Source organism: Ciconia boyciana, chromosome 5 (assembly GCF_034638445.1).
Source record: "Ciconia boyciana chromosome 5, ASM3463844v1, whole genome shotgun sequence".
NCBI lineage: Eukaryota > Metazoa > Chordata > Aves > Ciconiiformes > Ciconiidae > Ciconia > Ciconia boyciana.
The window spans coordinates 17,076,202-17,100,964 of NC_132938.1; the positions used below are offsets into that span (position 1 = coordinate 17,076,202).

The 24,763-nt window shown below is 35.2% G+C and overlaps 1 protein-coding gene across 3 annotated transcripts in view; it reads left to right on the plus strand.

Annotated features, from left to right (window-relative positions):
* CPEB2 (cytoplasmic polyadenylation element binding protein 2) overlaps positions 1 to 24,763 on the plus strand; it is a 55,102-nt gene that overhangs the window by 20,252 nt on the left and 10,087 nt on the right. Inside the window, exons 5-10 of one of the 3 annotated variants that reach the window (XM_072862425.1) lie at positions 5,129 to 5,179; positions 12,137 to 12,160; positions 15,959 to 16,129; positions 17,759 to 17,848; positions 23,588 to 23,706; positions 24,004 to 24,118. In XM_072862425.1, coding sequence (XP_072718526.1) covers positions 5,129 to 5,179; positions 12,137 to 12,160; positions 15,959 to 16,129; positions 17,759 to 17,848; positions 23,588 to 23,706; positions 24,004 to 24,118 — 570 coding nt within the window. The remainder of the gene's footprint in view (positions 1 to 5,128; positions 5,180 to 12,136; positions 12,161 to 15,958; positions 16,130 to 17,758; positions 17,849 to 23,587; positions 23,707 to 24,003; positions 24,119 to 24,763) is intronic. The other 2 variants (XM_072862426.1, XM_072862428.1) reach the window with 2 other exon arrangements.

Genomic DNA, 24,763 nt, shown 5'->3' on the forward strand with positions numbered 1-24,763 from the left:
ATAACAAAAATAAAACACTATTATTTGGCTTCTCTGTGGGGAAAAATAACTTGATGCACTTAGAAGTCTGTCTTGCTTTTTCTTGGTTTTATTTTCCTTTTAAATTGGCTTAGTTGAGCTTTTCAGCTCAAATCAAAAGACATCTTTTAAAAGCGATGTGCTGGTGCATGCTCAGTGAAGTAAAAAGAAAAGCATTGGTGACTCAGCAACACGGTAGAGAACATTTTCTTTCTTTGCATATGGTAACTTTTGTTTTCAAAGAAATTTGTTTTATATTTTGTGTTATGAAGCTCTAAGGTTTAAAGTTATGCAATTGCTTCCTAGAATAATTCAAATTGCGCTCAGAAAAGAGTTTCTGAGGCTGAACAACAAAAGTATGGAAGGAAAAACTTCGCTCTTAGTCATATAAACAGCTTTGAAATTGTACATACAGTTTGTTTCCTCTTTCCGTCATAGAAACTTTTTATGGTAACAGAATATATTTAAGACTGATAGACTGACTTGCCTAAATAGATCAACTATGAGAGCCAACACATTTGGCCTCATTATGACTTGCATAGTTCTTACACAAGCGTTTGAAAGTGTAGTATCTAGGCTTTCTGTGCCTAGGTGTTGTCCAAACATGGTTTTGTGCTGTTGTCTTAACTACGTTGATGCAAAAACTGAGCGTTCTGAAACTGCTGCAATCCTCAGCCATTCACTGGTCTGTTAAAGTAGTCTGGGAAAAGCTTAACTTGGAAGCATTTTCTCTTCTAGTCAGAAGATCTCTTGAAAAAAGGAAGATGGGAAAGGAATTTGTGATTCTCAGTCGCTTTGTTCAACCAGTTAAGACTTTTAAAAAAAAAGGGGGGGGGGGGGGGAGTAGACATGAAATACCAAACTTGTGAAACTGTGAGTCAGCAATGTTTAAAGCAGTCGTTATACTTAAATCTACCCCAAATATTTTAAGATATGGGGATTCCTCCAACAGTTTAGTTAAATAGGAATAGAAAGTATGCATTTCCAAAAGGAGATACGAATTTGTCTTAAAATGAAAAGTGAGTAAGCACAACTACATCTGTATGGTCAGAAGCAGCTTACAAAAAAATTTAGATTTCCATTGCCCATATTAGTAACATGAGATTACAGAAATATAGCTAAAACTAAGTTTGTTACTCTTTCCTCATGGTTTGGATTAGCAAGACTTTTCACTGGATGTAGCGGATCTGGCCCACCAAAAGTTTTTTTATTTTTTTCTGTCCTTACAGAAGAATACATTGTGAGAAATACACACACAGCAGTTCTGCTAACAATAATCACATTTACATATGGAAGAGGTGTCTAAATTTAATAGAACTCTAGTTGCATAAGAAATGTCAAACATACCTGCTTCTCCTTGGCAATACTATTTTGAATTTAGCTAAGATACATCTGAATTATTAATTAGTGGTAACATGATGAAGTTGCAAGTTCAGGTTTGCACAGAGAAAGTTTCTATAACATGATACTTTATGATACAGTACTGTAATATTAGGCATTGTATTTGTTCCAGACAGCAGCACGTTAGTAATTTTGGATGCTGTAGAGCTAAGTTCTGTAGACAGTCAGTGAAGTGATTACTTGTCATTTATCAGGAATGGAATATGTCTATTATTTAAATATTAGATATTCTCTAAATAATTTGTAGTTGATTTTAAACTAGTAAAGCATCTTTATATATTATTAAAACTTCTTTTTTAAGCAGGCAGAGGCCACTGGAATCACTAGAATATCTATTGAACAGTTTATATGATTCTAGATTACTAACATTGAAGTAGGATGGGATTAGATAGGATTTGTGGTAAGGGCGGTTCTTAAAATGGTACATTTTTTTTAAATGCATTGAAGAACATGCAGTGAAAATAGCTGACTAGAAAGAAACATGTGATAGAAGCAAGTAAATTGTTACAAGATGGTGCTCCCATCTTCTGTATTTTATATACTGATATTTTAAGTAAGGTTAAATATTGTATACGTCCATTTAACTAGAATAATCTGTTAAAAAATAGTGTAATCTGAGCTCTGTATAAGACTGGTCTTGCACCCGGTTCCATGCCTGAAGTGTTCTGAATTTATATATATCATTAAATTCAGGTGGACACCCTAGAAACACTGCATTTTGCTTTGACAGATTAATCTGAGGGATAAGAACCTAAGTTAATGTATCAAATAGCAGTGTTTGTATTTTGAAAAAGTAAGCAAACCTTCTATGTTAAAAATGTTTTTAAGGTTGTAAGTCCAAATACTAAACAAGGTAGTACACACAAGTATTAAGTTCACCAGAATGCAATAATACAAAGTACGATTTCATTGAAATAACCATGTAAATAAGACATAAAAGAAGTATCAGTACACCTGTACATGTACTGAATACTGTGTTACTCATTTTCCTTTCTAACCCTCAAATCATTCATTATCTGAGCTAGCAAATTCATCTCCATAACACAGGAAGATTGTCTCTCTTTGCGTTTGTGTGATTCGTAGGTTTTACGCTGCAGCCGTGGGCCCAGCTCCTTAGTGTGCACTCTCTCTCCGCTGCTTAATGAGGAGTGCTTTATTATTTCAACTTTTTCAGTTTGGCACCTATGTTTCAGATGCAGCTTATTTGTGAAGCTATAGGGAAAAAAGGCAAAAGAATGCAAAACCAGAGCTGTAAACCCAGAATTTACTATCTTCTGAAACAGTTTTCGTCTCCAGGTGTTGACACTGGTGGGCTTCTCTTTCCTGCTAGGCCTTAAATCTGACCTCTCTTTCTGTAGTAATTACAGAAATAAATGTATCTTTAGTCTCCCTTGCTGAATAAGAAAAGAAGATAAATGTATACAGATAGGGAGAGAGACTGTCACTGCAGACTTGAGGAGCTTCAAGATGAGATAATCATTTCTCACAAATTCTATTGTTATTCTAGAAAGATAAAGCATTCCGATTTGCAAGAAATAGCTCATATTATTGCAAGTATTTCTATAGGACCATATATAAACATGATGGTGACAGTAAATAATCTTGTAAAATCCTTGCTGTTAGGCAAATTAATATTACCTTTATAGACCAAAGAACTAAGCAGTAAAGCAAAGTGACTTGTTATGCACCAGGCTGAGCAAACCAGTGGCAGCTCCCAGATTGCAATTTAAGGATGCCTTGTTCCTAATTATTTTCCTATTATACCAGCATGCATTGCTAGAAGGGTGGGATATTTATAGTTCCAAGAAACATTAGGTATAGCTGTAAATGTTCAGCATGACAGAAAAAATGGCTTGTATGTTAACACTGGACATCTTGAAGATAAGGAACATGAAGACAGAGGTTCCTACAAACATTTTTGTTTAGTGTCTTGCCTAAGCCTGCTCAAAAATTCTGTAGAAGTTAGAGAAGACAGCAGAGTCCTTTTGGGTGGCATTCATCTGCCCTTTTCCATGAGGCTGTCCTTGCCCTTCACCGCTTTCTCCACACTTTCAAATTCCAAAGCAAATACTTCCTACCTAATCTGCAGGTTCTGATGCCATCCATTGTAATAATGAAATCTGTGGGAAGAGAAATAGTACGTGGCTGTATAAAAATATTTTTGCCACAATGCCAGTAAATAATAGGGGTGAATAAAATATCCTAAATGGTCTTAATCTTGCTATTTTGACGTTTTGAGTGTAAGAGTTCATAATGTATATTTTTTTCTGTATTTTTTGGTAGAAAATTATCATGTTGGTTTCCTAAAGGGGAAGAGCAAAACTTAAACCCTATTACTTACAGATTTTCAGCAAAAAGGTTTTTTATTTAACCCCAAAGGTGTCCCTTGGGACACAGAACTACTATTTCGAGAAATTTCCAGTCTTGCTGCTAATCACATGGGTTTACCAACAGTCGGGGGGGAAAAAAACTCAGTGTGTGATAGGAATTGTTAGACAACCTTAATATATGGATTGCTGATTTGGTTTTCTTTCTTTTTTTTCCTTTTTTTCTCTGTGTTTCTTTTTAGAAAGAGTGAGCCTTATTAGGGTATGACTGTCTTACTAATACTTACACGCATCTTGCAAGCCAACTGCACATATATTCCCTTTAAACCTGTGTGAGTTCTAAACACCCATTGCTTCCAGACTGCATTCTTCTTTATGCCTCCACATTCTTGTTTCCTCCAGAAGATTTAGATGTTTAAGTTACAGTATTTTTTTATATATGCTTATGGATTATAAGCAAGCAAGTATGTTTGAATAGCAAGATAGATGGAAATGTAGTTTTTTGCACATTGAAGCACACTTTTTCCAAACACAGCGGCTATTGTAAATGTCTCTCTAGGCCAGTGTGCACTACTGGTATGTTTGCAGCTTCCTGTAAACAGAAGACATCTCCTTTAATAAAAAGGAGTTTGTAGTGAACAGACACTTTAGCTGTGCATTTTAAACCATTCATTTAACTATTAAAGTATAATATGCCACCAATGTAGTAAAATGCAATACTTGAAAAATTCTAATGTCAGGATAGGAGGTTTTAATGTAATTTTTATTCAATATAAAATGTTGAAAATGTTATCTATCATATTCTTTAATTTTGTTAATTCTGTAGATAAACCAATACTCTAGGTTTGCCAGACTTACTGAAAAATATTACATACAATGGTTATATGTGATACACCAAGATACAGTCATAAATTGGTTAATAAAATTTTAATGCCTTAATTCCTGTTAACATGATTTTTCTTAAATTGATTCAGTAGAGAAGCACTAAACTGTAGAAATGCCACTCTGTTAAGCAATGTGCATAGTACAGTTATTCACAGTCACTATGAAAGAGAAGACTAAAGCAGTCAGCACTATTTCTGGGTGTCATGAAACAAAAAGTGGCTTTATCCTATTGGAGCTGATCCCAAAGCACATTGCAGATCTTATGACCAGAGAATTAAGGTTAAGAAGTTTGTTCTTGTCAGCTTTAACTTGGGTCAAGGGTATTGTTGGTTAATGTGCTTGGAGTTAAATATTAGCTCTTTATTTCCCTTAGGCAAACTGGAAATGTAGTTTATATTTAAATTCTAAGCAGTGATTTTTCATTATTTTTTCTAGCATAATAGCTAAAACCTCTGCATTTGTATTGTTTTGTTCTTTGGTTTTTGTTTTCTTTTAAGGTCGCTTGAGTTATCCACATCCAGGGACTGACAATCTTCTGATGTTAAATGGTAAGAGCTAATCTTATAACAGTTTCTAATTATCTCTAGCTTAGCTTAAGTCTGACATGTTGGTATAAAATTATACTATTATATTCTGTTCTTGAATTACTTGCCTCTAGTCTTCAACACTGATGGGACTGTTGCCATTTTTCAGAGTTGAATGGCAAGAGCTAATCTTGCAACAGCCTTTCATTATATCTAGCTTATTTGAAATCTGAAATGCTTGTAATGATGCACTATTCTTTTTTGTTCTCAAACAAACCAGTGGTATGCTCTCCAAAGATCTGCTAGAAATCTATTATACAGAAACAGGAATTAGAAAAATAAGAAGGCCAGAAAGGCATGTTTTTCTATCTTGTGTAAATAAAGGGTGAACTAGATACTTTCTATTACACTTATGTGAAATAACATTTTATTTTTGTTGGGTTTTTTGGAACTGGCTTTGTCAAATATGTTTCTAACTGCGAAATATGCTGAAGTAGGAGTTCATGTTCATGATCCTCTCCCAGTAGGTCAAACTTCATGAACATCTGCTACTCAGTGAAGGCATGAACTTTAGCCTTTGTTCAAGGCTAAAGAAGGAAGCAGAGCTTGGTAATCCATCTAAGTCAATAATAAATCAGGGGGTTTGCACACAAATGTTTTCTACATTGGGAAAAATTAGAGCTATAATGCCACAGCTTCTCTAGATTAGAAAACGTGGAAGCTGTTGTACACAAAGCAAGTACACTTTTGTCATTGACTTGATGGGTCTAAACGTTACCAGTAAAGACCTAATTATTCAAAAATACAGTCAGAATAGTTATTTCAGGTTTGTGGTTCTGTGGAGCTCTTTGTTTTTTAATTGCCTTACCCTTCTTCACAGTCATTTACACTTGTGCAAATGGATATAAAATTTAAAAAATATCTAATCTCCCTTGTGTAACACTGAGTAAATGTTTAAAATTTTAAGGAAATTCAGGTTTAGCTTTATACCTAGTAAAGGAAGTATTGCACAACCAACATTTGAAGAATTAGGTCCTTTGATATTGAACAGTTCTTTAAGATAATGGAGTACCTTGAAAAGTGAAAATAGCTACTTAACTATTGAAATAAAATTAGTGTTTAGCCCACACAGGCCATAATCCTGATTCCTGTACATTGAATATCGATGTGCTTGATGTTACAACATTTACAACAGTTAACTTTCTGTATTTAACTGCAACTGTAAGACCTATTCTGCAAGCTACTCTGTTCAGGCAGTGTATGTGCAATTGTCATTATCTGCTGATTTATAATGAAATGTTAGATGGGAAGGTATTAAAAACTAAGCAATCTTATGAGCAACTGTGAAATATTTCAATGCAATCAGTGTAAAAAATTCATATCATTTTAATTCATTTAATACTTAGAATGGTGAGCTTTAATACTTAGAATGGTGAGCTTTTCTTTTTATAGTTCTGCGTGCTAAAAGCACATGGGAAGCATTGTTACTCTATGACATATCTAGGAAGAAAGGTTTTTGCTATTATCATGGACATTGGAAAAATGCATCTCAGTGGTACCAGTCTATCCTGAAAACCTTACCACAGAGCTAGAATATGCACTGAAGAGTATCTTGTTTGTTATTAATGCTGGTGGAGTTTCTACTGTAGTTTGGAAGTTAGCACTTAATGTGACTGTTGTCCTCTTTAAAAGCTGCAATATTATTTCCAACCTTCAATAGGTGAGATAATAACAAATTGAGTTAGGTGTTGCAGCACCTAAAAGACAGGTGCTGCAACACCTGATGTTTAGGTGTGCCCTTTAGAATTTAATTCAGAGCCTTGGTTTAGACACCTAAGCTCTCTACCATGTCCCTGGAGAGTCTGATGTTCAGAGCCACCTCAGGTTGGAGCATCTGAACTGCAGCTGCTTACAGCTCGAGAACAGAAGCACTGCGAACAGTTTCTGGGAAGCTCCAGCTGCTCAGACTCAGCACAACCTTTCTTTCTTAGCAAGAATTGAGGGCCTTCCTCCAAATGTGTGGTAATGAGAATTACAGCTTGAACACTTGCTGATAAAGTTGTAGACTTCAGTTTCCTTCTCTGCTTAAGTGGATTCAAGCTAACATTTCCCTGTATCCCTGTAATTTGTGCCTTGAAGGGAGGAATAGGGAAGAGGAGAGATGGTAATCCAGAGACTCACATTTGTCCCTTACTTTCTCATTAAGTGTTGTAGTCACTACAAGGAGGAGCAGAAATACCAGACCTTCATGAAAGAAAAGCAGCAATGTTTTTAAGGATCCTGGGCCCATCTATGTGTGCACTAATACTTAACGCTAGATCATGACCCTCACTGCATTTTAGTTGTCTTGATTTCAGTGGACCGGTGTCTCTGGATCCCAGTAAGGTTCTGACATGAGCTAGGCTGGAATTCCTTAACCCTTTTAAGACTAAGCACTTCTAGATAAAACTTATTTTTAGCTAGTTTTTCCTCCTCTTAAATGATAGGTCTTCTCCAGCTCATTTAAAGTGTACTTACTGAACTGTACCTAATATTAATATTTACAGTTTTCATTATTTAATGAAATGAACCAAAAGAAAGCTGATTTATGTGTTTTAATAAATTATATATCTGATAATTACCTATCTGTTTCAGCTCAGGCTGTAAAAAAAGCATTGCATTTTTAATGACTGTTATCTCTCAAAAGTCAAAAAAAGATATTTTGGAATAGGTTTACCTGAGTACATCTTTAATTGTCGACTTAGAACCTTTCTGTAGCATGTAATAATTCAAGAGTCCAATTTGTTGGGGTGTAGGGTATTTTTTCCCCATTATAGGGTTCCCCTCCTTTTATAGTTTTAATGCATTGAATTTTTTTAATGGCTATTCAAACATAATTCACCATCTGAATAATTTAGCAAGGGACTATTAGACTTTCCATTTTAAAGGTGCTATAGCTGGTTGTGGTTCTAAAAAAGGTGTTTTACTTCAAACAGAAGTTATTAAACTTCCTGTACAGGAGTTGCTAAAAGAGTTTCTGTAGTCTGTTGGGCATGCCAAACTTGAATGGTCATAACAATCTCTTTCAGCCTTAAAATCTATAAAGATGTGATTTCTAAAGGAATCTTAATAGAATTTAGGCACCTACCTCCTTCAGTCTAGACTCTTGGGAAATATTTGCCATAATTGTTTATGGATCTCTTTAAATAAGTATTAATGAAAAAGGTTTCATTACTTCACTGTCACCATTTGAACATTAAATCAGGAATGTTAGTGACAAATAGTATTTTATCTTACATTCTATCACAAATTTTGTAGTTTTCTTTAAATATAGGAAGCTTGCCTACTAGTTTTTCCTGTTGTACAACATAGTATTTTGAATTCAGCTCAGTCATTCAGTTGAGTTATGTAAATATGTACATATTTGATCTCTGGTATATATTTGAAAGAACATGTCTGAATAAAATAGAAATTATGCATTTACTATCTGTGTGAACATTGCTCACAATGTACGAAGTTATATTGTCTTGATGTTAGATAAACATGCACAAAAAGTGTATTTACTTCTGTCTCATTTCTATCTCTGAGCTGATTTAAGTTGCAGAAAGGGGGTATTAATTTTTTTGACAGGTTTAAGCCTTATTAGTATGCAACTTCAGGGATATAGAAACAGAAGGGTTTAACATAAGGGAATGTCTTTGTTGTATATACAGCACTCTTAATGTTGGAAGGTTCCAACGTTATTTGACTTCATTTTTATTAGGTATCATTATACTTCCAGCATGTGTTGCCTAATTTATATTTTCTAGAATAAAAGTGTATCTCTTGTACTTTCTCACTCATTTGAAATCTTTCAGAGTTTTTGGCTAATTAAGATATCCAGCTTTATAGACTAAAAGATACAAAAAATATTTCTGTATGGCTTATTCTTTGAACAAGTTCAGGGAGGAAGGAAGAAGTTTAATCTCTCCTTTTTTTGTTGTTGTAAATCAATTACTTGTTTACAGTGTCTAGCCTTTCCCAAAGGGCTGTCTCCCCTGCAATTATTTATCTAAACATATGCACTAATTAAGTAGATGTGTATATTAAATGCATATATATAAAAACTGTATGTATAGCTAAATCTATAATTAAATATATATAATGTGTATATTTATACAGACCACATGTGTGGTAAGCGTATGTGCTCTGAAAGGTGTAAAACATTATGTGCATGTTATTTTAATAAATACAGAAATATTTCTAATTTAATCTAATATCTTCAGAAAGAATAATCTTATTGCTTACAGTGTACTAAAAGTTTGATTCAGTGGAACTGTTTTCACAAGTAGTATCTGGCCTTTGAAAGAAAGTTTGTGTATATGTATGTAATGTGGAAAGATTAAAATACTGAAGATAGGATATGTTTACTTTAACATCATATTTTTAGTAACACTAAAACTTTGTACTTACTGTTATTAAAACAACTTACCTATAATATAACCACTGTGGTCTTAAAGTCTGGATAAAAATAGGAAAAAATAATGAGTTTTGTAAAACCATACCTTTTGATGTTAATGATCACATTTATTGCAGCAGTGCCTACAGATTGTCTAAGAATGGGATTGTATTTTCTAGATGCAAAGTGACACAAAATCCCTGCCCAAACTAGTTTGCAATCTAAATGGACAAGACAGATAAATATCAGGGAAGGGGGTTTGCCATACAAGTGAAGTAAATAATGTGACAACATCAAGTACAGTTATTTTCCCGTTTTCTCTGATTTCATTGTTTTGCTGGAGCAAACAATACACAGATAACTTTGGTACATCATTGTAATTTCCATATATATAAAATACTGCAGTAACTACCTTTTTAAGTTGAATTGTATTGGGGTTTTTTTAGCATTTTAATAACCCTTTTGTGTTTCTCCTTAAAATTACTGGAGTTTATTGTTAAATGCGCAAAGGAAAACAGTTCAGGTGTTCTGTAACAAAATATTTTTATGCATATCAGCTTGTCTTAACTATGAAAATACAAGCAAATAGCTGAGCTGGTTTGGTGGGCAGAAAGAAGCAGAAGTGGCAGAAGAGAAGAAAAATTGCTAAGGCTTGTGCCAAAATATGCTTATTAATATGCATTTGTATATTCTTTGAGAGAGAATATGGCACTGCAGTCATTGCTATGGATGTGATGCACTTGAATTTTCCCTGGTTACTCCCGTTTTATTTGTGGAAGAAAAGAAAAAAGGCATAGGGGGGTTAGACGAGCGCTTAGTGACACTACTGCTAATGCTATGTGGGAGTCACTTTGGCCAACAGTCAGAAAAGATTCGTACATGCGGCAACGCTGGCATAGAACTGCGTGTCTTGTAAGTGTCTGACTTCAGAGGAGAACACGTCTGAAGTTCGGCATTAGTCTCCCTGTGCAGCAGCAACTAATGAGAGAACTAATCACATAGAATACATTATGTTTTGTGGATTCTATTTGGATGGGGGAAATCTGAATTTAGGTGTTTCCACTTGGTTAGATACCCGTCTCTTTCGGAAAGTGGGCTTTTCTGTTTTGGCTTCCTAGTAGAAAGTTGGAGGATCTGAAAAACTTTAAGCAAAAGACTGTTCTCATCAATAGCAATTCTTTCAGATGAAAGAAAATAAATTTGAAAGTGAGTTCAATGCAAGTTGGATAGGAAAATGATGACCGTTGTGTAACAAATCAACAGTTTTAAGGGAGAAAAAACAAGGCGGGAGATTTTCAGAATTCCATAAGCAATCCACTGAATTCCTAGTAGGAAGGAATCAAGATAACACAGAAAAAAAAATAATACTTACTAAAAATTTTGAAAAACCCCGTGCAAATGGGAGGTACCAGGATATAAGTATTTAATAATACGAGAACGGAACAGTGAATGACATTTACGAATCACTGAGTTTATGAGGCTGCATGTATTTCAGTGTCCGAGAACCACAGTTGCTTTTTAGGAGACATATATGCATGGAGTCCTAGTAAAATCCAAACAATATTGCTGAGACAGCAATCTTTGTTCATGAATGTTGCTATAACCTTATGGTTTATAGTAATATTTTCTATTTGGATATTTAACTACAATGCTGTAATGATTAAAGTAATCTTTCTCAGATACAAAGTCTGTGAAACGGGTATAGAAGACACTTTGTGTAAATGTAACTAAGAAATTACACACAGCTTAATAGTTTTTGTATTAGTAATCTGTCTATTTTTAGTTTCCTAGCCTTCAGGCAGAGAAGCAATCAGTATGGTCTTCTGAACTGTAGCTATAAGCATGATCTCTTTAAGAACCTTGCAAAACTCGAAAGTTAGGAAAATCTTGGATTTACTTGCAGTCTGTCAGAAATTGTTGCTTTGCCTTTGTGCAGTGTTTTTGATACAATGCTATTTCTTGTGACTTGTGCCCTGATTTTGTTTGCTACCACAAGGAGTCTTTTGTTTCAAACAAAACCTTGTGGTTAATTTTCTGCTAGGTCTTTTCATGAAAAAGGAAGGTCACGGCTTATAGCATTTGTATTGTCACTGTAAAGGGCTGTACAAACTGTTCCGTGGACCAGGATGTTTCTGTGATTAATTTAACGCTTGCTACATGCTTTGTAAAGTAATATTTTCCTTTTTACAATTTCAGTACCCTGTGTGTTTTTTAGACACTTGTGTGAGATAGGAATCACATTTGTGAGGATGAATTACAAAGTTACCATAATTTATGCATCCATAATTAACATGAAGTTAAGATCAAGTGTAAAGACATGTTGAAATATTTTAAAGTATGTTCTTTACAGCTGGTGCTAACATCAATTTAGTAGTAAAATAGTATGGTATTTAAGTGAGACTTTAGTTTAATGCATCAATCATCTACAATTATCAGTAGCAAGTACCAATGCCGATTTTTACTTATCGCTTACCCACATAGTTCTTTGTATCTTAAAATATTTTAATATGTGGGCATGATACAGTTATTTGACATTTTACAATTTGTCCTTTGTTTGCATGCAGCGAGGAGTTATGGGCGAAGACGAGGTAATTCACTTCTGTTTGTTACAGTACAATTAATTCTGATTGAGCTGTTACTGATCATTATGATTAATTAATCCAGATTGTTGATTATAAACGCTTATCTGCATGTTGTCTTAGTTTGGGGAAGGTGGAGGGTGTGAGGGAAGGAGGGCTGCAGTCTGGATTGTTGTGATCATTGATCTCTTTTTAGAGTTTGAATTACAAATGCTTTAATCAGTTAAAACACTGTAGTTCTAATAATAATTTAGCTCATGCTAATGGCTACTGCTTGCAGTCGTTGCCCCCTTTAAAAGTATACAGTTTCCTAGTTGTTCTTCTAACTCATCTTCTTTTGCTTCTGTAGAAGTGATAGTGTACTGAGTAAAAACTAAAAGCTTTTCATAAACTTAGCAAGAAATGTAGTAGGCAACTTTTAGAAACAGTAAACATTTTTGTAGTATAAGCCAATATATGCTCACTGACCTTGGAAAAGCTATACTGATTTAACTATATGAGGATGTGACCTGCAGTTGTTATAAAGACCATGTAAAGTGTGCAGCAAAAACATAAGATCTTTGATAGCTTCCTGTATTCACAACATACACATAAGTTCATGTGTCTCTCTCTTGATCTCTGCATTGGTTCATAACTGGTTGCTTGGTAGCCCTAATGTAGAGAGGAATGATGATCTAGATCACAGTCAATGTATGTAACCGCACAATCGTGTTTTGACGATTCCTGGCAGATTCTGCTTAATTCTGTTTGTCATAAAACAGAAAGAAACAAGTGTTTAAAAGGGTTTATCCTTTTAATTCACAGTCATTGGGAGAAATGTGAAAGCCTAGCAAATTACCTTTTTGCTCTTTTCAGCTGAGAGATATTTAAAAGTGAAGAGGAGTGACAAGAAAGTTTTACAGGTCAAATAGAGCATGTTACTCTAAATGTGTTAATCCATTGTCCTCTATGTCATCTTAGCTCTCTGAGGAGTTACAGTGCTTTTGGCAAACCTTTACCCACATTAAAGTAAAACTGATCTCTCCAGTGTCACTTCAGAACAGGTTCTTATGGTTTAATTTGTACTGGGAAGAGAGCCTTAGATTCTCGTTGTTCTTAGATTTTAACATTGGTCTGTGGGTAAAAAATAAATTATTCTGAGGATTATTCTTTGATTCCATCTACTTGTGTATATTGTAAGTTGGAATTGTCTAGGAAGTACTTTTAGAGAAACACAAAACCATAATTTTCATGGTCCGAAGAGACACTTTCCTTTAAGTATAAATTGTGTGCTGTTTTTTAAAAAAACCACACACACACTTAAATGCTTTTGTGGCAATATTCTAATGCCAACAAGTTTATTAAAATTGGCATGTTTTTAAGTCACTTAAGTTTCTTTTTTCCTGCAGTATAGAGACTTGCAGAGGTAAAGAGCAAATCTATGTGATTTTTATAAAGACAACCCAGCTAAATTACAGTCATTTTAGATTTAAGGTGTTAAGAATAACTCTCATATATTAGTGAAAATTCTTAAAATTTCCACTTCTGCAGTTTCCTGCAAGTTCCTCCAATCTGAGTCTTACTTCTTCCATTAGCCACTTTTTCCTTTCACTGTCACTATGATAACAGCTCCATCTTCTCCATCATTCACATCAGCAATTCAGAAATCCGTTGTTATATCCCTCTTTCTTGATTGTGTAACCAAACCTTACCACTTCTTCGTATACATCTTTAAGATCAGATCATTCTTATTAGTCTTCATGACTGAAACTCATATCCACATTACTCAGATGCTGCAGTCTTCATGGCATGATCTTGCTCCTCTTATGTCTAAATAGGTGATTTACAAGAATCTGCCTGGCTGCTTCTTCCAACTGTGTTAACTTTCTGTTTCTCCCTTGCTTCCTCACTTTTCTGCCCCATTGAGCACCAGCTACATGCTTCCACTTTTAAAGGCACTCTACTGATCTGTTATCTAGCTGTTGAATGCATCCTTATGATAGCAAGCAAGGATGCCATCACTTGCTCCCCACTAGTCATATTCTCAAACACGTATATCATCATTCTTAATGGAAAGGAGGAGCCTTTGTGCATTTGCTGTACTCCTCTCCATCGGATGCCTACTTAAGACATAAATGCAAAATGCCACCATAAAGATGCTGTAGTTACAGTCTTTGATACTTAGTAAGTCCTGTGGTCCTGCTTCTGTTTTGTGATCCTTGTGACATTTTATTATGTTTGGTTGTTTTCTATCATCTTGTGTTTTCATTTGGTATTTTTGATGTACTATATTTTTATTATGGATTTAGATACCAAATCAGAGTCATTAGGCATTACCACAACATAGGTCATTGGTCATGATGTTTGCTATCTGTTCTCCAGCCTTGTCTTCAAGCACTTGATTCTCAGGTGGTCTTCTGGAAGTGAATGGCTTTCATACTGCTCTCACCCCTAGCTGATGAGCACAATGTCTGCAGATGTTCCTACAGGGCTTTCCTGGTAGTATTCCCCTGAGAGGGGATAAAAGTTACAGACTGCAGTATGGCTCACAGCTAAGGTACTGCAGACTCAGCTGTCAGGGACCTACTGCTCCTGCATATGGATTTGCAGTGGGTGAATCTGGAAGAAGTTGGCTATTTGAGATGGAAAATTAACTTGCTTCCCAAAAGTGTGCTAGGTTGTTTTTTGTTTTTGTTTGCTTGCTTGTTTTTGAAAAGCAGTTGAATTAATTAATAATTATTTTTAAAATTAGAGAGAGAGAAACAGGAAAAATTGCACTTCAGAAGAAATGGTGATGTAGGGTATTTATTTTACTTCACAAAAGTGTTTCTTTTGGAGCTTTTTGCAGTTAAAAGACTGACTTCTGAATCTGAAACTGTCATTAATCTTTATGTTGCTAATATAAAGCAGTGGAAGTTTGAATAAGCTAAGATGCATATCCTGCCCTTCCGAGTCTTTTCATTTTGGAGTTCTCTAAAATTTGTAAATATGAAATAGGCGGGAGATAAGTGGACAGAATTACCATGTTTTCGCTCCCCCCTGCCATCTATACATCTGTTTTGATCAGTTTGCATTTGTAAAGGCATCCTGTGAACTTCTCAGATTTTACACTTGCTTTTCAGGGTAACTATAATCTTGCTGCAGATTGCTACGTGTTAGGAACCACCACAAGGCTTCCCTCCAAAACTGTGGTAAATTTGAGAGCAAGAAGGATAAATCAGCACTGTGACTCATTTTTCAAGTGTTACATTGTGCACATTTATTAAAATTCTCTTTTGCTTTCTTAGAAATTAAATCTGTTCTTAAGTTATCGGCATCAGATACCTTTAAAACAGAAACCATACCTGTTCAAAACTTCTTACTGTGTACATGTTTTTTCTGGTTCCCTGTGTTCAATTGAAGTGTAAGATTTTTAGACATGCAGTAGTCATTCAGGTGATGGAAGTTATCAATTTAACTTGAAGCTAAACCAAAGGCAGACTAATGAAACTCACTTAAGCAGCCCTTAATATGATCTCTTCATAAATAAGACCTTTTATTTAAAAACAAGTTACTACTTTCCTACTGGATGCAGCAGAGTAACTACAATATAATGTAGTATGAAGTATTATGCTTACAGTGATTTCGGCTTGCAATCTTGAGTTGCCTTTTTGAAGTTTAATACATCTTTCTTTTTCATAATTTTTCTTTAAACTAATGTGTACTTTTCTAATATCTTGGTATTTTCATTTTTACTTTCCAGACTGCTGTTCCCCCATTCCCTAAAATTGCATGACCATGTACTGCCACAAATTATTTTAATGTATATTATTATCTTTTCTTTTTAAGGCCGTTCTTCCCTCTTCCCAATTGATGATGGTTTGCTGGACGATGGTCATAGTGATCAGGTTGGAGTCTTGAATTCACCTACCTGCTATTCAGCTCATCAGAATGGAGAACGAATTGAGCGTTTTTCTCGGAAAGTGTTTGTTGGCGGTCTTCCACCAGATATTGATGAAGGTGAGCTGCCTGAAAACTAAGCAAACTAAGTTTGAAAGGAAAGAGAAAGAGAGATTTTGAAAAATGTAAATGAAGTAGTAGAAATAATGCACCCAGCAAAATAATGCTGTGCTGTAAAAGGCTACAACTATATATATATTTTTTATGAGAGTTGATACGTTGAGCTTAATATCATTTGATGTCATCCATCTCTTTTGGTTTTGAGATGGTTCAGTTGTCTCTGATTCTGCACTTGCAGACTGTAGAGTTGTATGTGATGCCTGGAATTTGTGCTCCTGCTTACCTTGCATATTCGTTTCAAATACATCTTAGCCCTTCATAGCATCCTCTATCTGTGCCTGCTTTATTCTCTATTCATAGAAAACTTCTATTAGTAATTGAATTTCAAATTCTATTTTACTATTACCTGAAGATCTCAGAAGTGGTTTAGAAAGGTTAATATTATTCCTGTTCATAAATAGAGAAACTAAGGCAGAGGAAGGTCAAGTGGCAAAGCACTCTGTGATGCATTGAACATAGAATGTACCACAAAAGCTCAGATTGTTATGTGATGCAGTTGGAATTGCTTTGTACAATAGTGCTGATTTGAAGTAATCATGCTGTTTAATATTAGGTTTCTCCTGTGCAGATAAATGTAAATTACATGCTAGCTTTGTAATGTAAACAGAAGTCCCTTTACAAGGTTCATTGTAATCTTAGAGTAACTTGCAAACCAAATAAGCGGACTGTGGTTAATTAACTTTCAGACATGGAAAGACCGTATTTTGGTTTCATCTGCATTGTGATGCTCTCCTGCAATGTACTAAGGGATTTATTTTAATATGCTTCAGCTTTTTTGATGCAATTTAGCTTCTGATTCAAATGTGCACTGTTGCCTTTAATACAAATGCTAAACAAAGACACATGGAAATATATTTTCTTTCTTTCCTGCCTGTTTATATGCTGATGGCAGGATGTGACTGAAATGGAGCACATTTGTGTTTGATGAGTTATTGCTCTTGTAGAGTTCAGGGTGGTTGAATTTTTTCCTCATGGCCAAGGTTCTTACAGTCAATGACAGGAAGGAATGGCTGGGATAGAAAGACATCACAAAGTTGTGCAGGGGGCATGGTAGATCTTGCAACAGGACTATTCATGGTTATGTTAGAAGCACCTCTAAATAGGCAGTTTGAAGTTTCTGTGCCTGATCTGTGCATGGTATCTGCCGGAAACTGCTAGCATACTAATTGTGGTGGTACTTATTATATAAGTATCTACCTGCAAAGCTCTGAACTGTGCATCACTAAACAGTAAATTGTTTTGATTGCATTCAAACCAGATTCTGAATCTAAGGAGGTGCCACACCACTTTTCACCACTGCCTTTGTTTGCCCATATGCTTCTGAAATGCTGCTGTTATTAAGCAATAAAAAACAAACGTAAGCTTAAAATCACCAGAAATATATTGTGTAAATGTTAACACTTTAGAAGATGCATCTGTTTAAGTTTTTTGTTCATGAAAGTTGGAAATTTTGTTCCCTTTTTTCCGTGAAATGTCAACCTTTGCTAGAAACAAAGATCTTTGCTTGATAGTGCTTTTTCATTGAGTTATGTTATTTATTTTAATTGCAACTATTATACCTGTTTTTAGATGAAATTACTGCTAGCTTCAGACGATTTGGGCCTTTGGTAGTAGACTGGCCTCACAAAGCAGAAAGCAAGTCGTATTTTCCACCAAAAGGTAAGGGAGTTGTAAGGTTTTGACCTGTCACTGAGTGCAAATCTTACTCCGGGAAATTGTCTCATCTTTTTCCAAAGGGTACAATTTACAATCCCTGTGAACAGTTAATTCTACAGTTTCAATGCAGGTTCAGACATGGTTCCTTTACATACCAAGTCTAAAACCTGAGAGTGTTGTTTTAGTGTTGCACCTGGTTCAGTGCTGGACTCCTGAAGGATCTTCCACATTCTGATTCCCCATATATCAGATCAGTGCTATATAGTTGTGTTAATCCTAAATTCTGTATTTGCATTTCTATCCAGTTTCCAAAACTGAAATTGGTCAAATTTTTAAGACTAAATCTTAGATAAAAATTTTCATAGGATGTTACAGGCAGGATTCAGAAGGGTGCATTTGGGTATCTGATCAAGATAATCAATGTTATGTTTATTTCAGTTTTAGGATGTGAAGTTCCTATTGAAGCACTACTTACCTTTTTTGATAAATTATTAAATATTGATTTTTAACTATTTCTAGTGTTGCTGTTAGACTAGTTTTTTTAATATCACTTACAAAGTGTTGGAAAAGCCATTCTGTACATTAGTAATTAAATTATATAGCATATCTCTGTAAATGTATAATCATGTATTGGTACATATAAATAAATGCAAAAATCAAAACAATTTTATATGTATTGGTACATATAAAACAAATGCAAAAAGATATGAAAGCAATGCAGAGATTATTAATTTTGTAGAGAATGAATTTGCAGCAATTCATTCCTTCCCTGGAAGTGACAAAAGTAGCTGTAGTGCCTTTGTAAACTGATTCTTCATTTATTTATCTGACCATTTATGCTGGGGAAAAGACAGGATTATTATCCCAGAAGGGTCCTCTAAAGCGTGGGAAATGGAATTGGAAGTATTTGAATAGTATTTGTGAACACTACATGGAAATTCTAAGACAAAGAGACTTTGCCTTTTTTGATTGTCAGCCTGATATACAAAGCTACTGTCAAGTTACATTTGATTATCCTAAGGAGTGCATCACTTTTCATAAATTACCAAGAGAAATTATAGAGGAACTCTTTGAGGAAGATGCATCTTGCAGAATCTGTGATGAATATATAGAAGAGGGAAGATGTAATATATTCTTGCCTGAAAGGAATGGATTCTGGCATTAATTTCCAAGGAGATAGTCCTGTCTCAGCATCTGACCATCTTAAGGATATATTTCCAGACTTCCTGATTTAATAAAGCTTTTTCGATATAGTTGGAATATTTATAATTACCACAGAAAAAAAAAAAATCTGTATTGTAAGCAGAGATTCTTAAAAGCAGAGAAGAACTTCAGTCTGTTGATTAATTAATTCAGGAAACACTTGCGAACTAAGTGTTAAGTTGATTTTCCCATGATTAACCGATCCTTATTTGAAATTCAGTAGCATTTACTGTTCTTCAGTCTTAAAACTTTATTCTAATTTTCAGTTTACCACATTGTTCAATACTGTTTTGTAATGTAGCCTAACACATTTAAAATACAGCGTAGGTTTCTCTTTGTAGGTACTCTGGAAATATAGCTTACTATTAACTGCTGAATATTTCTGTGTTTATATCTGTTTTTTTCAGCGCAATAGATATGGCCCATGATTATTTTGTAGAGGAATTCCTTAAAAATTTGTCTGTCTTAAGTATTACTCACACGTGCAGGCAAGAACCATGTGTACATATATTTAATAAGACGTCTGAAACTGATAAAGATGGCTAGATACTAAGAAAGCTTTGAGATTGATCAGTAGTTAGCAATTTAGAAAGATATACTATATTAGCCCAAGGAGGAGGTGGTTTTTTTTTTTTACTTTTAATCTCCAATTTCTAATTTGTTACTCTGCATGGAGTCAATTCAGTGTCTATATTTTTGTTTGTTCAGTCTCAGAGATTTGACATAGTATTACTTTCCAAAGACATCTCAGCATTACCCAGTTCTGGACTGATTCACGTAATAGTCTTCTCTGTGGTGAAGAGATACAGCCTGCCCTTTTTTTTTTTTTTTACTCTTGTTCAGTTTTCCAGGCTGTGGTTCCTTCCAGGCTCTCTGCTTACAGAAAGTCCTGAGGGAAGGCCAAGTTCATAATAAGTATTTCCTTGCTTAAAGAAATGTAAAATGTGTCGTGATTCATCAAAGCTGGCTGCCTCCTGAGAAACACCAACTGCTTGTTCTTTACTAACTGCATTTTGTATTGGTTCACCACAAAATTAGGCCCAAAGAAAACAGGAATTTTAAAAACTTCACACTAATCTTACAAGGAAACTCTTTTCTGAAGCAGAAAAAAATTATTCTATTGAGTTCAAAGTACAAAGTTTGTAAGTGATCTGCCAACTGTAATGGAGAATTCCTTCCTTTCTGACTTGCCTCTGTTTATCATAACTCCTGTTATTACGTAGTTGGCAAATATACTTATTTATGAAACAATACACATGTCCAAAGCAACTTGCTGAGGTGAGGACTCCTCCTTATGATAATGAAGCTCTCAAAGAAATGGTGCCATGAGGGTATGCAAATCCAAAGAAGGCCCTTCAAAGTATGCTCAGTTGTTTGTGTGCTCTGTACTATTTATAGTCCGTATCAAACAGAGGATAATCTGATTTAAACAGGACAGTATCCCGAGCTTTTTCTAATTGTCTGGGTGTTTCTGTTGCTTTCTATCACAGCAGTTGTGCAGTAGCTTCGTTTATTCAAGGTTCTTAACTGCTGATTTAGAACTGACTGAAAAAATTAGGTTGAAAATGTTCTGTTTCTAGTTTAAGAAGCAAAACCCCAGGTCCATCCAAGTTCTGTTTAACTTGTTACCAGCTTATTTGATCACACTGTGTAGGACTGAACTCTGGATTCAGGCAAGTAACTGTAGGTGTCTCCATGTGTGATTAGTGTCTAAGCTTCCTTTAATCAATGGGAATCTGGCCAATACAGTCAGTGGAGTATAGAGGGCTATTCAGGTCACCGTAACATAAGCACATTGAGCTTGATTCATTTACCCAAACCAAGGATATCTAAAAGATTTACACAGGTCTCACAAATGTGGCGCAGCACCTGTTGAAGCCCCACACCATTCTGGAGCACCAGCTGAAGGTTAGGCAAAGTCCTATAGAGGATAAACGATGCTAGACACCTCCGTGTCCCACTTGGTCAGCTGAGTAACTGTCCAGTCAGCACTGACTGCATTAACTGGATCTCTGTACCTACAGTAGGCGCTTAAACACAGTCACTGCAGAAATAATGGAAATAGGTGTTTGGATCTTGAAGTGAATCCTGCTCCCCCCTACTCAAAAGTGCCTCAGCTAATAGCTACATTACAATTGTATCAGCCTGCATTTTTTTCACTTCAAGTATATTTTGGAGTTAATTCTCCATCAAAGATGAGTAAGCGGAACAAGTGAAAGATTTATGTTTTAAAGATTAAATTTAATTAATATGGTGATGACATCTCTTTAAAGAGGAACAGATTAAATGCTGTGTGTCCTTCACAAATGTGAATTATTCCCATCATCAAATGTAGATCCATTGTCTGTATTAACCTGCAGTTTACACTGATTCTTTCTGATTAAAGCTAAGGCGCAGCATTCTGTAGCCAAGGATTGCACTGCACTGAGGCCATTTAATCTCCTCTGGGGAGAGTCTGTCAGGACAGTAGAGGAACCAACCCCAAAACAAAATGCAGCTGTACTGACTGGCATGGACAGTGCCATGCTGGCTTGCACTGATTTTCTTGACTCCTTTTCTAAGCCACTAGCGACAGGAGTTAACTGGAGTTTGATAGAACCTAAAGCCGCTCACTGACTTCTACACAGAGTATGCATAGCAGAAGAAGTGTCCTTTGTCCTTCTGGTAAACTTCCATATTACTATGAAATAAAGAAATTATACCTTGCTCAGAAAATCATGTTAGCTACCAGCGTGAATCTAGTCTAGAATGCTTTGCTTTTGATTTGTTCTTTATGTAATAAATACAAAAAATGAAAAGGTTTAATTTGGTAATACAGCTAGGACTCTTCAAACTGATGGTCTTTCTGTTTCCAGTGCTGACCCAATACATTAAAAAGAAAAAAAATATTTAATTTCTTGGTCTTGTTTCATTAAGAGAGATGTCAGCTTAGAGTGAAGATGACTATAACCAGTGCAGTATCTTTAAATATCAAGGAATGTAGTTCTAAAGCAAATTATCATCTCCAGGAAGATTTGTTTATTATTTGAGGTAATTTTCTGGGGACAAGTATAATCAAAGTCACCCACACTGGTTGCCTTTGAAAATAGGAATATTAGTAATAGTTCCAGTTTTATGCAGAGGAATTTAGTCAAGTGATAAACACTAACAGGGGTTACCTAAACTTTGTCCATACACGTAAGGACAGTTACACGAGTCTGGTCTCACTTACCCATGTCAGTCTGCACATGCCCTCATTCAGTGAGTGAGTTTTGCATGGGTAATATGTGGATTTTAAATTCAAAGATAAATATTGAAAGATATCCCCATTAAAACAGATTTTGAATCTAAATAATTACTAATTAAGCTTAAGTTAAATAGGTTGTCACTAAAAAAAGAAATTGTTCAGCAATGAAAAATGGACTTCACAAGGAAATGCTTCAGCCCAAACCCAAAGATCCCCTGCGGCGTATTTGTTAACAAACTAAATAAGATTTACATAAAAATATAGAATACATAAAACCTTGTCATGTGTCCCTTGTAGGCAGCTGTGATAGGACCATGGTGTGAGGGGTGAGAAATGAGGTACAAGTTATTAGAAAGACCAGTATAGGCCTTACAGCTTTTTCTTTAAATCCTACTTTTGTTCCCATGTATCTAAAATCAGTCGTACATTTGTTTCTCTAATCTTGTGTTCTTCTTAACACATTGATTCTTGAATGCTCTTCAGGATGCACCCTACCATCTTTGCCTTGATGACTGACACTGTCTGTCTGCAATAAGAAATTGCTAGTGGTTAACTAGCTTCTCTCAGAAATACAGTATCATTTCCAAAAGGCTTGGTAAAGCAGCTACGCTCCCCCTTGCCAAGCCCACTCTAGAGCAGCTGCTTCAGCATTTACTTTTCCATCCAAGTAATAAAACATAACTTTGTGTGAAAATTCCACACTTGGTAGTAGTCTCAGAAAGAGATGTGAATTTATGGTCCTTTTAAAGTTAAATTTTAGAATACAACCCTAATTGCGCTATCAGGCAACTGTAAAGTAACAAATTTTGTATATATCACTATGCTGTAACTGTTAAAGTATTCTAACGTGTGAGTTTCTTTGCTTGTCTGACTGTTTTTACTGTAGCATTAAATAGGCATTTTAATTCCTATTTTTGTAGTGTTTGGGAGGTTTGCTGGGTCACTTATGTAACAAAGTACTTTGATCTAATCTCTAGAATAGAGATTAGTCCTTTGTGCCAAGTCGGATTTTCATTGTATAATGTCTGTTGCTGCCAATGAATTATTCTCAGCCTAGACTTCCAGTATATTATAGAGCAGACATGTTGGCTTTTATTTGCTTATTGGTCTCTTTTGACAATTATTTTAAGGATAGAAGTTCTGTTGATCATGGCAAGGTAGTACATAGTTAAAGATGACTAATAACAAAGAATTGGTTTGACTTTCTTTTACTTTGGGAGTAAACATGTTTGTATGGAAAACTCACTGGCAAAGATGATTAAGAAAAATAAAGATAAGAGAAAAAATATCAGTTGATTTGGCTTTTTTTCCAGGTTATGCGTTCCTCCTGTTCCAAGAAGAGAGTTCTGTTCAGGCCCTGATTGATGCCTGCATTGAAGAAGATGGAAAGCTCTATCTATGTGTTTCCAGTCCTACTATCAAGGACAAGCCAGTAAGTAAACAGTAGATGGCCTGCAGGCTGTAGCTGCCATCTGTCTAAAGCTGCATTTGAAATGATGACAATGAAAATAATCAAAAGCAAACTACCATTGGCAAAGCTCAACATCTGGAACAGTTGGATGATTTTAAAATTGTAGTGTTTTGAATTAATAGGATTAAAACAAAGCACCTAGACGTGCTAAGCTAATGGGGTTATGACTGTTTGACAGTTTATATAGGCTGATGAACATATATCCATGACATAGTGAAACTTAAAACTAGCATACTATTTTCTTTCCCAATTTAATAGGTTCAGATCCGTCCCTGGAATCTAAGTGATAGTGACTTTGTGATGGATGGTTCCCAGCCGCTTGATCCTCGAAAAACAATTTTTGTTGGAGGAGTCCCTAGACCTTTAAGAGCTGGTGAGTATAATCTGTGGCTATTTTTAAAAGTAGGAGATTATTGGAAATAATTTGAACCATGCATACTTTTGTATAGTTATGTATGGATAGATATAGATATATACAGATAAAAATAGAAGACTGTTGTGATAGTTATAACCACAGTACAATATTTGTGTATTCTTACATTTCTCTAGTAACTGTTTTCATCTGGCTTTGGCCATAAATCACTGTTCATCACTGAGATTTACTGGAAACTGTTACATGTCTAAAGCTGTAGAAAAGATTTTGATCATATTAGCAAAACCGTAGCGTAAACTATGTCACAAAAGAGCTTGTTTTAAAAATAATGCTATGGAAACCTCTCTGCCATGCTCCTTGAGTATGTGGAGCTCTATTTGTACTTGCCTGTCATTGTGCATTAGCTGCTCTTCTACTCCTATCAGTTTGCAGTTCTTGCTAATATGGATAAAGCAAAAACACAGGTGATGAAGGAGTAGGAATAGAGGAAAAAAGGAAGAAATTTAGAGAGCTAGCACAGTTTGTATGGCACAACACTATATGAGATTGCGGGACTCTTTCTCATTCTTGTCGGAGTGCATGAAGGAAAAATAAAATGTTTCTGTAGCTGTGGAATGGTTGATCTACAACCTGGACAGTCAGCTT